The sequence below is a fragment of the Rissa tridactyla genome, chromosome 1 (genome assembly GCF_028500815.1).
Source record: "Rissa tridactyla isolate bRisTri1 chromosome 1, bRisTri1.patW.cur.20221130, whole genome shotgun sequence".
Classification (NCBI taxonomy): domain Eukaryota; kingdom Metazoa; phylum Chordata; class Aves; order Charadriiformes; family Laridae; genus Rissa; species Rissa tridactyla.
This window is the reverse complement of record NC_071466.1, coordinates 156576031-156589619: the sequence shown is the minus strand read 5'-3', so window position 1 is coordinate 156589619 and position 13589 is coordinate 156576031. Positions and strand designations below refer to the sequence as shown.

At 36.3% G+C, this 13589-nt stretch overlaps 1 protein-coding gene across 2 annotated transcripts in view; it reads right to left on the bottom strand.

Annotated features, from left to right (window-relative positions):
• The window catches only part of KDM7A (lysine demethylase 7A), a 72566-nt gene that overhangs the window by 21161 nt on the left and 37816 nt on the right, over positions 1-13589 (bottom strand). For both annotated transcript variants that reach the window (XM_054188771.1, XM_054188772.1), the window contains exons 8-12: positions 10252-10339; positions 9419-9525; positions 6902-6993; positions 2166-2255; positions 1076-1285 (exon numbers count right to left, since the gene is read on the bottom strand). In XM_054188771.1, the coding sequence (XP_054044746.1) occupies positions 1076-1285; positions 2166-2255; positions 6902-6993; positions 9419-9525; positions 10252-10339 (587 nt within the window). The remainder of the gene's footprint in view (positions 1-1075; positions 1286-2165; positions 2256-6901; positions 6994-9418; positions 9526-10251; positions 10340-13589) is intronic.

The following is a 13589-nucleotide window of genomic DNA, read 5'->3' as shown; positions in this document are numbered from 1 at the left end:
CTCAAAGCAATTTACATATAGACATACACTCTGAGGCAATTGGCAGTATACTTATGTGCCAAACCAGGAACATGTAAAATAGTTTTTTGTGGGGTTGTTTTTGGTTGTTTTTTTCAAGTCAATAGTGATAGTAAACAGTATTATTTCTACATTAAGTGACGATTTTATTTTAAAAACATTTTATTTTAAAAATTATTTGTAGCAATGAACTGCACAGGTTAACTATTTGTGGTAAATTTTAAGTTCAGCTTCTTGTCTTTGAGGGCTAAATGAATGTTTCTTGTTCATGCCTTATGAAGATCAGTATAAGGACCCAAATCAGTATTTCTCCACTATAACAGTCCATCCTGTCCCAAATAAATTTGTCAGCATTCTCAGAAAGCTACTTATTTCCTTTCATAAAGCTACTTATTTCCATTCTCTCACTCTTTCTCCCATTTCTGTTGCTGTTTTTTGACGTAAGGTCATCAAACCTGAAAAAAAGAAATTTTCAAGAGACTACATTTCACTCATTGACTCCATCATACCTTTGTAATACGACCACAAAGTCCACAGGCCCACTGTGGAAAATGGAGACCAAAGGCAGCCTTAGGCTTACTGGTAGGGAGGCACAGTCATCGAGGAAATAGGAACATGACCAAAAAACAAGGCTAATCAAATTACAGTAACCGAACTATAAGGAACAGCTATCTAAAAGCACATTGAGAAGCAGTCTGGCTCAGAGCCTCACCAAATCAAGGCTTTGCAAGCTCCCTTTTTTTCACAGAACTATTTCAAAGTAATACTTGATAGCTACAGCAGTCCTAACTCAAAAACTGTACTTGCAGTAAGTAGCAGATTCAGGGCACCTTCTGAACCAAAAAGTTGAAGGAACCTCCACAAAAAAATTATCAAGGAAGAGAGAAATTCCTACCAGGAAAACTCAAAACAAAGAAACCAAACACAAATCTATCCGTGTCTCATATGACAAAGAGTAGTAGCCTGTATTCTTATACATGTTAAAAGCTTTTGCCTTTCAATAGAGACAAGAAATCTGTTCTGGTTTTGTTTTTCTTGCACATAACTTAATACTTGCCTCCTCCCACGGTGACATCTCCAGTCTTTTCAGTACCTCCCTGGTGTGGAGTTCCAGGATGTCCAGATTAGAAGGAGTTTTGGTAGCATGGTCTCGCAGTTTCCTCACCCTTCGTCTGGAGTGGTGAGGGGAAGTTGTTTCATGCGAAGACCGTGAAGTTGGACACACACCAAGAATTCCCTGAGTCTTAACTAGTTTGCTGTTTTCCTCCTTTAATTAAAAACACATATTTCAGAATAGTCTCAGAGGAATAAATCCACATACTTACATGCTGCTTCCCATTCATCTCATTAAATGTAAATTATAGAAATAAAATTGTTAAACCTTTTAGAGAAACACCACATATTTCCTACGGATTTGATGTATAAAGCTTAGTTCTACTGCACCTCTTTCCAATTTGGGGACTTTAAGCTCTCGCATAATAGTAGTGCTTAACTACCAAAAGTTACCACCAAAACATAAGGTTTTATTCATGAAGGCAGCATAGGGTAGACATGTACTGTACCCAACAGATCTCATTTCTCTTCAGTTCTAAGAACTGTTCTCTCCATATGCAAATGTGAGAATTTTTCAAGAATCAATGTTCATTAAGGATTAAAGGAGCCAAACTCCGGTACAGGAGGGGAAAATAGAAAGAAAAAAAAAAACAACACCGACTATATAATAAAATAGGGACAAAACGTAAGAAAAAGAGCAAAAGAGATGACAACTGGACCAGAAATAACAAAAAACAGGGTAGGAGAATGGAATATGCACAGAATTTCAAATTAAAGTCTTTAACAGCATATTCGCAACATAATTTTAAGTAGCTATAAGTGAAAATATTTTAGAAATACTGACCTACAAATAATTTCACCATTAAAAAAATCTTTTTTAAAATACATATAACACCCTTGCTATACATTTTCTTTATCTGAAATACCCATAGCTTCCATATTCCCAGTTTTCCTTGATCTTCTATTATTAAATAAACGATAAATAAATTAAAAGGTGAATACAGTCAATCAGAAGCGTAACTACTATGGAATTCCCTTATTCAAAGACTTTTTTTTTTTTCTGCAGGCTTATGTAGAGTTGCCTCTTTTCTTACCTCTACAGAACGAATCACTTTTGAGAGCTCTTTTATTAGATGTCCAGGCCTAATGTTGTCTGGAATTTCAAAGGCATGTTCTGTTACAAGCTGTATGCAAAGGAGGAAGAAAAGATATTTAATTCATTTGTTTTGGATAAAAGAGGAAGTAATATGAAATAAACAAATTTACAGGGAAAACGTTTAAAAGGAAAAAAACAGACTAATTTCTGTAATAATGACTGCAAACTGCCAGGACAGATATACACACACACTGAAGCTTCCAGTCCAAGCTTTAGAAGGGAGCAGATACCCTTCAATGTCTCTAAGAATCCGAAGTAGGGGTAGTACAAAGCCATACTGACAACCACTAATTCCCCCCCACCCCACTCAGTACAGTAATCAGCTTATTTTTCCCTTTAGCATGGTCAGTATAGAGACACACTTCAGGAACTCAGAGTCATGACCTTCAAAATCTAAAGAGCAAATCAAGAATAATAATCGATAAACAAAATGCAGATTTTTACATATCTGCCTCACATTTCACTTTCAAAAATTACCTTCTTAGCTTATTTAAAGTCTAGTAGGTTAGAGAAAGCACTTAAAAAAAAAAATCATTCCCTATAAAAAAATTTAGGAAGCTGTAACAACTTATGTTCCTTTTAACCCTCTGAAACAGCATCAGAGAGTGATTTTCTGTACATATAACACCAATCTGAGTAAGTCCAAACACTCTGCAGTTAGATCTAGTAAAAAACATGTTTAATATTTCGTATGTACAGTTTAAATGCGCCTCAAACCACTTTTAGTTAGAACTAAACAGACAAAACAGCACTCACACATAGACCAGAACGACTGACATGAATTCTGGTATCCCCTTAATTGATTATTTAAATGGAAAAATATTCCACAAACACTTTCAGCTACCCACATTTCAAAAATGAGGTTCAGCAGCAACATTACTGCTAGAAGCAATTTGATACCATACGTGCATTTCATTGAACCTGGCTTCCTCACAGTCATTAAAACAAACGCTCTCCCCGCCCACCCCCCAGAAAAAAAAAAACAACATGGATGTATAACTATGGTATAATCATTAATTTCAGTGCTGCTTTTATTTACCATTGTTCATTCTTTGAATGCACTACCTCTACATACTCAGACTTGAGAACATGGCGCCTCTGTCACTAAACTGTGTAGTTTTTGCAGCAAGTTACTGGACATTTTAGGACCATTCAGTCCTTTCTACTTTAGGACTTCACTCTCCCAAAAGCCTTCCTGTCCATGAAGACTTCAAGAGGAAGTGACTGATGCAATCCTCTAAAACACTGACTTCAAAGTTTCTCTGGTTTAAAAACATTGAAAAGCCTTCCTAATGCAAACATACTTTATATCAGAAGCATTATTTATTATGATTTATAGTAATTCTTTGAGCAAAGTAAGTTCCACCGGTAAGGTCACTTTTTTGTCACTATAAAATATATTTATTTACACCAAAGCTTTCTCAAGTAAGCCGTGGCAGAGCAACTATTAAAAAAAATAATCCATCCAAGCAACTTAAATATGCTAACAAATTCAATTGGATATATAGCCTAACAGCCTGGCAGAAGAAAAGGATGGGCAGGAAATACAAACACCTACAGATGCCATGTCTGGAAAGTTATTGTTATTATTATTATTAAATAACTTGTTTTTAAGTTGTCTCTGCAAACTGTCTCTTGGAAAAGGAACAGAACTGAGGAATTCTCTTGTACTAGGGAGAACAGTAGCAACAAAACGGCCTAAGTATGTCAGATGTAAATCGCAGGTAAAGAAAATAATGAAAAAAAGCTATGATTCATTCACGAGCTTCAAGAAACGGTTTTGTAAATGTTGGAAATATACAGAGGAAACATAAACTTGTCTTAAATCAAGAGATACAGATGAAAAAAGTCGTATAGGTAAATAAATCCACCCACCTTCGCAAACTAGCATCACAATAAAGTATATCAATATTTAACAACACACACAAAAAATAAAGATAAAATAAAAATAATAAACCCCACAACCCTCCCTCCTTACAAAAAACCCTGGTTTTCTCTTTTAAAACAGATATTCATATATTTTTTAAAAAATACAGAACAGTTGCCCAAAATAATCTTACTGGTACATGAATCAAACACCTGAAAAACTGAATCTGAGACTTGTTGCGTATGCAAGCTGGAAGGAAGCCAGAGCTAAAATCCAAGAGCTCAGGCGACTGGATAGGTCATCATTGTTATTGTGTGTATCAACTAACCTGCAGACTGATGATCTGCACCAAAGTAATCAGAGGACGCATATACTGATAAAAGCCTTGAACAAAATTAATTCAAATCAAGACATGAAAACTAAAATAATTTTAGTAGCACTCAAACTCTATTTTCAGCATCTTGTAATTTTTGGCAGTTTTTAAATTTTGTGGACATGAAGATACCACTGCCCTGCTGCAGATGACTTTGAAATTCTCCAGTGAGTAGTTCAAAACAACGCACTAAGATAATTCACATATGTCTTGAAAAGGCATACTCCATGATACAAATGTGAAACCTCATGAGTAGGCTTCTCATTGATGAACTATTTGTTTGTCATTTCTTTCTCAGAATCGGTCTGAAATCTCCAGCATAAGCAGATCGTATAGCAACGTACAAAGCTCCTCGTGCCTTCAGCTGCATACAACTAAATCCTATCATGCACATGGCCTGCTGCAAAGAAAAGATCACAGCTCATTTATGAAGTAGTAGCTGGAAAAGATGAATGCAAGGTACAAAACACGATAGCTGGTGGACAGTAGACAACATTGTGACTAGATCACTGATACTGTGTACTTTCCTCACAGAAGCCTCTGTTCAGCCAGTGGTTTGGCAATGCTCACAAGTCTCATTAATAAGCACTCAGAATGCAGCATGTGCAATTAATTTTTTTTCCACAGAAAAGTGGGAAACATATCACATTCTAGATGAAGTATTAATCAAACTACTTAATGAGTTACTAGACAGTACACAAATGCTACATTATGCTACAATAATCTAGAAAAGAGGAAATCCAATCCAATTTCAAATTAAAACAAGGACTTATGCAGGCTATATTTGTTCTCAGTTATCAGCAGTCTGATTACTCGGCTTGCTTATTATCCACACCACGGATGCAGATATAGCTTGGATTCACACATGGTTTAACAGGCACAACATCCTGTAAATATCGCTACGCTGCTCACCAGCTAGCATTGATCCAGAATGGCATAGACAAAGAGACACTGGAGAACCAACTCAGAGTTATTACAGATGGCCAGCAAAGGTTCACCTGGAATCAGTAACGACACATAGGCTGGACCCCAGCTGATTCCACGGAGAGTAACCACCTCCGCGTTTGCACCTCATGTTCAGTTCCACAAAGCTCACTATGTTGGATGCAGCAGGGGACAGGGACAGGGAACTACTGGAGCGAGTCCAGCGTAGGGCAACCAAGATGATTATGGGACTGGAGCACCTCCCTTATGAGGAAAGGCTGAAAGAGCTGGGACTCTTTAGCATGGAGAAGAGAAGGTTGAGGGGGGACCTGATTAACGTTTACAAGTATCTAAAGGGTGGGTTTAAGGAGGACGGAGCCAGGCTCTTTTCAATGGTTCCCAGCGACAGGACAAGGGGCAATGGGCACAAGCTAGAACATAGGAAGTTCCGTTCAAATACACGGAAAAACTTCTTTACAGTGAGGGTGACAGAGCACTGGAACAAGCTGCCCAGGGAGGTTGTGGAGTCCCCTTCTCTGGAGATTTTCAAGACCCGCCTGGATGCAGCCCTGAGGGATGTGCTTTAGGCAATCCTGCTCTAGCAGGGGAGTTGGGACTAGATGATCTCTAGAGGTCCCTTCCAACTCTGAAGATTCCGTGATTCCGTGATTCCGTGATTGTGCAAATTTCCTATCTGTTGTATAAGGAGTTCTCTTACAATGAGAACTTGTGGGCGAAAGACCAAACAGATCTCCAAGAGCCAGTTCAAGTCAGCATGGCCAGCAACAAACTAGAATTAATAAGCTCAGTCAGAACCAAACTGCCTGTCAGTGAACAGCGAACAGCTCCCAGAAGCACAGGTTCCAAGAGGCTTATTAGCTCAGGCACATGAAAAAACACATGGAGTTAGGCCAGATCCAGTGCCGTGCCAAAACAAATAAGCTTTCCTGGAGAGCAGAGCACCAGCAAAGCTAGCGTAGACAACACATTAATGATTTTACAAGAGTCACCCAATGTTCAGCAGGGGCAGTATTCAACTGAAGTGAATACCCTCATCTGAAGCTTAAACCGACTCTTCAGAAACACAAGCGTAACTGAAATGTGCTCTCCAAAGCATTGACATTAATGGAAAATGCTAAGTATCAGGGCATTCCATCCCTTCATTGCCTCAGACTAGAATGAATCAACTATATAAACAGATTTGTTAGAAAAAAGCCCTACCTTATCAGCTTATCCTCTAGCATTCTTATCCCATCCTGGGGTGAAGCAAGATTCTACTTCTATCAGCAGCAATACAAGAGCTTATTAATTGGTCTAAAAAGACTATCATCATCATAGAATATAAAATTGTCATGATGATTCCTCCCCAGATCAGCAGTACATATTCTCTGTACAGTCTTTCAGTACTCAACTAACCAATAAAAATAATCTTTAAAAGGGCACAGACCTTGACTTACTTTAAATCAAAACACAGCTCATCAAAATAGCAAAGAAAATCACTTATACTTACTTCTTTTTTCATCCATAATTTTAAAGCAGTAAGTAAAGCCTTCACTCCTTGCACTAAATAGCTTGGAGGCTGGAAACCATCTTCCCTCAGTTCTAAAAAGGATACAGATACCAATTAGAAACACACTAACAGTGAAAACAATAGGATGATACCTACCCATTAGCCAATAAAGTTGCCATTATGCAACAGCACAAAAAAGGAAAAATTGTGCAAACAAACAAAACAATGACATCCTGTATTTATGTGCATACTGTAACACAATAAAACAACCAACGCGACCGTAAAGTGATTACATAAAATCTTCTTTTTTTGGACTTATTTATGGGTGAATTTGGGATAGCTTACATCATACTAAAGGTCAATTAGAACAAAACAGACCTATAATACAGGACAAGAGAAAATATTTGAAGGGAGAAATCACTTCTATTTCATTCAGAAATATTTTAGTCAAAGCAGACCAGAAGGATGTGGGATGTACCTCTAAATTAGAATCCCTATTGCTTATTCCCATACATATAGCAAATGGTTCGCACTAGCACACTTTCACTGCCCAAACATTTTCTGTCACCCTTCCAAATATCACAGTTCTCCCTCACACAGTTTACATCTTTTTTCCTCCCAAAATCAAAGGGTATGGGGGGGTGGAAATCACTCTGCTACAGAAGCTGCTCCTCTTAAGAAAGATGGTGCAGCGATTGCAATTCCTTTTCAATTTTCAATTTTCCCTTTTCCTTCACGGGGGAAAAAAAGAAGGGAAAAGGCAAATTCTCCATAAAGAGTCAAAAGTAGATTGCAACCTCTCCCCATGATCCTGACAAATATTTCCACTTGTCAATAGCAAATCGACCAGGTCTGATGTCAGAAAAAGGGAAGTTCTGGTACTAAACAGCCAGTCCTCCTTCCAAGATGCCTCCTACTTGTTAAAAGGTACTAGCTGCCCACTAGCTGACTCAGTTGATTTTTTGAGAACACAGAGCAGCATCACAAACTGGATTTTTTAGTTGCAATAGACAAGACTGACCGCGTGACCTGAGAGTAATCAAAATTAATGAGTATTAGGTAGGTGAACGAATTACCTATTCTGAAGCCCCAGGAACTATAAAGAAAAATAGTTTAGGTAAATGCCACAACACTTATAGTATCATAAAACTCTTCTTGCCAATGAAAAGACAAACCCAAATGTTTATGACCCTGTTATCATTTTATAAAAAGAACGAAGAAGATACATTGTGCTGATTTTGCTTACTGACCTGAATTTCACATGAAGTACTGCTAACAACCACACACTCAACATTTTACATGCTGGTCATTACCACTACCTTTCACAACTGAATTGGTATCATTCCGCCATGGAAACCTCAATTTTTATTTTTTATGATAGGCTTATAGATCATAGCATTGTTCTGAAACAAAGTATCTGATAATCCATAGATTAAAAATAACATGAGAATAAGCTTCATACCCGTCCCCTAAGATACAAGTCACAAGAGGCTCCTAGTCTATGTACTCAAGGAGTCAGGGGATAAAAAGGGGAGGGGGAATGGACCCGGGACATGACTCATAGTTAGATGAATGGTTTAGAAACATATATCCCACTGATTTTCCAGGAGGAATACAGCTCCTATGTCTTCTGATGAGTTTATAAATTTTAAATATGCAGGTATGAGACCAACCAAAGCAAGCTTTCAAGAAAAAAATACTTTTTGGAAGGAAAAAAATTTCTGCAAGTTTGTTTTAATTGGTAAGATTTCTGAGTTGCTTTAGGTTCATCCAGAAACTTTAAATGCCCATTCAGGAAACAAGCTCGTAGGAACTGATGCATCTTTCCTACAAAAGCCCTCACAGACACCTTTCCCTTCACAGGAAGGAGTAGAAGACAACAGGTAGTTTGACTGACAAGGCCAAAGAAAATTGCAGAACTGTAAGAAAACTTCTTCATTGAGCTGTAAAGCCACCAAGAAGAAACCCACAGACAGAAGTCCGTGGAATCATTTAGAGAGTCATCTACTGAAAGAAAGAGAGAAAGGCTACCAAAAGATACTTGAAGATCCTAACTGATATGGAAGAAGCCTGAGTGAAAAACTGATGCCATTGAAATAAGTTTCCTATCTTCCTTAACAATGTCTTTTCAGATAACGACAAATTAATCCTATTTGGCTGGCAGAATAATTGCACTGTGCCAGGATCTCAGATACTCTGTCTTGATACCTGCATCACCAAGTGCACTAAGATTTCTGCACAGCACAAGTTACCCTATAAACCTCTAATCACCTAAGTAGTTTTAAGAAATATCATTTACTAAAACCAAGAATTGCTGGATTTAGAATTGTCACAGTGCAGCATTCACTAAAATCTGGTTAAAAAAATAATATAACTTTTCCAAAAAAGGAATTCAAGTCTGGTTTTCCAGCTTAAAAAGTTTCCTCTGTTCACACACAGCAGTATAATTTTCTCCATTATCAATTGAAAAAGAAAAAGCAGATACATGTATATCTCTTAAAAGAAAACAAGGATTACCTTTCAATGTTTCCAGTAAGTTTTTGGCCACAAACCAACAGATGGCTTCAAAGAAAGGAAATTTGAAAAGATCTGGGGTTTTTAGCCTCTTCTCCATTTCATAACACCTGAATAAATAGAAACATCACAAAATGTGAATACTTTCATTATCCAATTCATTATTCAACTATCTAATCATTCAAATTGACACAATGTCCAAAATAAAATAAAATAACCATGGCCATGATAAATAAAAGAAGTCAAGTACCACATAGTTAAATCCCAACAAGACCACAGACAAGATTGAACTCTGGTCTCATCCAGGCTCTGACCTTATCAAGTTTGACTGCGGCACTTCTAAGAATAAAGTTGGACTTCATAAAACTAGGATACAAACCCAATGTGTGATCTTTTAACAGATGGAATTTTATCAGGATTCCACTGTAATAAATAAAAACAATATGTTTAGAAGACAGCTCCACATCTTGGACAAAAACTAAATACAGCTGCCCTTAGAGCAATGCTGACTTGAGGACGCTCATTTCAACTGTGTCGCACACCTGGGCTTGCTCAGTTTTGTTTCACTTGCTTATACTAATCTCCAAAGTAGAGTTGTTCTTTCTTTTTTTTTCCTTTATTGACTTAAATTCTTTCATACCCTTCATTTTGCTTTTGAAACAAACTTTGCAGAAATGAAATAAGAGTACGTGCTTGATACAGTCTAACTGAAAATGACACTATTGTCTGTTTGAGAGCCTGTACCATTTGATCCTGGTTAAGAGCACGAAGAAAAATATCTATTAAAAGAATATCCTACTTCCTGAGAAAAAGGTATAGAAAGAGCTGAGACTAACCTGAGCTGCATGCCAATATTGAGGTTGTGCAAAAAGTTTCCTCCAAAAGCCATACAATCCTGAGATGTGAGCACAGCGTGAATCCAGCCTGAAATGACAAGATTCTGAAACTTAATACATACATTTAAGTTATTCTAAGACTGTTTTTAAATACATATGTAAGGAAAAATGCTGTACCTGGAAACAAAAAAGAAAAAGAATTGTATTCTGTGCTGGGAACAAGTAAACTTAATTTTAACAACGTGTAAATTACAGTGTTTCAGAAATCTAGTGTAACTGTAGTTTTCTAAAGGAGTTAAGACTAATACATTTTTTAATGGGGGAGAGGGGGAATCCAAGACTGCCAGTAATTTGTCAAGTAAACATTCCCAGAAGTCTTCTCTCCAATCAACAAGAATAAGCAGGTCAGGAGAGGAAAAACATATTGAAGAAAAGGTAAAGTCATAACAATAATACAGAAATTATATCACTTTCAATATTTACATGTTGTTTACAGTAACCGAGCTGTTTGTACTACATAAAAAAAGTCATTTAGCAACACTGAAGTTTCTCAAATAGGAATTCAGAAGTAGTTCCATTAATTATTCTAAATACAGTCATCCCAATTCCAGTGAAATTATGATCAGTTTAAAGCCTATTATTATCCTTGTAAACTCCACTATTCGACATGGCAAAGCATGGTCAACGTTATGCTATCAATCTAGCTGATTACTACTGGATAATTTCAAGTACACAAAAAAAACCTATGATATTAGATTCCTACCTTTAAAATTCATGCAGTGCAGCTTTAATGTAAATAAACTACAAATAAAGTTTCTTCTTTTAAAATTTTTTTTCTGATTTTGCATGCATACTGGTGATTTTTTGACAAACGATGAGTTGGCCACATTTGCAGATTACTTTATGATTTGACTGACTGCAGGCCCGCACTGTGTACAAACACAGGAAGATGCCCAACTTGAGGCGAGATCAGACCAAATCACAAGCAACTATATATTGCAAACTACCATTACATCAATGCCCTAATTCATAAGAACAACCAGTTCTAGTTCTCGTTGTACCACACGTAAAAAGACCTGAAACCTAGCAACGATGTTGACAGCAACATGCCTACTATGTAGCTTGGGAAGGAAGGAAGTTACAGAATGATACATGGTATAAGAGAATGTAGAATACAATGGTACATGCAACCTAAGGGGTTTTTTTAATTAATATTGCACATGGTTCAGTTTTATTTCTGTTCTTTGAGAACTGCAGTGCAACGAAGATTGTCTTGTATTACCAGTTGCATTTGTTAACATGGTTTCAATTTTTCACTCATCATCATCATCACAGTTCATAATACTCCTGACTCTCCAAGGAATACATGCAGTTCAATCCTCCAAACACACATCTCCCTAGACACTGACAAAACCAACAACAAAGCCCCCTCACTGTTACATCAAACCCAAGGATTTTTATGGCATACCTGCATCAACTCAGGGATTTCTTTTTTTTTTACGTTCCTGCTTGCTATTTTCATGGTGTAGTTCTGATCAAGGTCTATGTATCAAGGCAAGAAAATCTGGTGTAGACCACACAGAATATCTTGAATAATATTTAAATAACTCTCAAGAGCCTCCCAACAGGTGCTACTCATCTACATTCAAGATTAATTTTAAATCAACTCTGAACATATTTCAGAGATTATAAAATAATTATAACATCCACTAGCATCAGTGCAAGCAGGAACAGCAAAAGTGCTTTTCATTATTAAAGCCTTTTTATTTTTTTTTAAAAAGGTTTTTATTAAAGCCTTTAAACAGTGTCACATAATTTCCCATTTTTTAAACACCTGTCTTGAAACCTAGTTTAATTTATTGGTTCGTACACTATACTCCATCATATGCATATGAATATGTATGTGTGTATATACACACTCACATGTGTATACACACATTTACATTAAAAAGTACCATTTCATGTGTATACACACACAAATACATGTATACATTAGAAATTATCACTTTGTGATACTTTCCTTTTTGATTACATTAGAGTAAGAGCTCAGATTTAGCTGATTACTTGGGAAGCAGTAACTGTTTTCAAAGATCTCCGGGTCGCAAAGTTCTTCGTGCTGTAATTCTGCATTCTTTGTTCAGAGATGAATGATCTTATACGTAGATAAACAGAGAATTAACATCATCTCTTGACAAAAATATATGGTTTTAAAAAGCTCTGGGTGTTCAGGAACATTATGTGAATATACAGCTCCTTACCACGTAGTATTTATTCTGCACAAGCAACGAACTAGAACAGTAAACACTGAACCTCACAGGTAGAGAACTGAGCTATGAGAAAAATGTAGTAGTCTGCCTAGGAAGTCTATGACAGAATAAGGTACTAGAACATAATCTTCAAGGCTTATTCCAGGAGTAGAATTGTGCACCATTTTTTTTTCTCCATGTATTTAAAGCTTCCTTCCAAAAAAAAAAAAAAAAGGGAAGATAGTACCCAACACAAATCTTTAATAATAGAAAGTATTTATATGGATGGGCTGGATAAGTGAAAATACAAGAAATTATCTGGCACTCGCTTTATTGGCAAAATATGGTTTGATTTATTAAAGACTTCTAAGTTTATAGTATTTGTGAGTTCAGGGGGTGCTTTTTTAAATAGGTAAGTTTAATTTTCATGGTGTTTCTTGTGTCTTAAAAATGTCTCGTAATTTATCAGATGCTACTAGGTGACAGCTACAAGAGATGTTGTTAAAGAAAATCAGAAAAGACCATGCCACTACATCATTTTTAAAGGAAGCTGATGAAATGAATTTATGAACTCCACAGTTTCATAAACTATATCTACAAATATCCTTTTCTTTTTAATAAAATGAATTAACACATTAATTCAATTGTATATCCTTCAATTTTATTTAGGAACACTTTCATTTTGATTCAGACAGTCTCCACCACAGTTTAGATTTCCTGCTGACAGAAAAAAAACACCCACCCAACTTTTATTTTTAATCCTCTAGCCTACAGCATAAGACGTTTGTGCCATGTTTTTTGTAGTAATTTTGCTTAGTAGGTTTTAAAAATTCAAAGCTGCAAAACCAAAATTTTTAAGGTAAGATAAGAATTCAGTCTGGATATCTATCAAATGGTGAACAATGTGTGTTCTGCGAATTGGAACTACTTGCCTGATATCCAAATTAAGCTTTAATTTGTTGTCTTATAAGTGAGTAATAAACACCCTTTCTTTCCTGTTATTACTGTCAGGCAATCTAAAAAGCTAATTACTTGTTTTGAAAATCCAAATTTCTATATTTTTTCTATTATTTTTTCTTACCCAAAATTTTA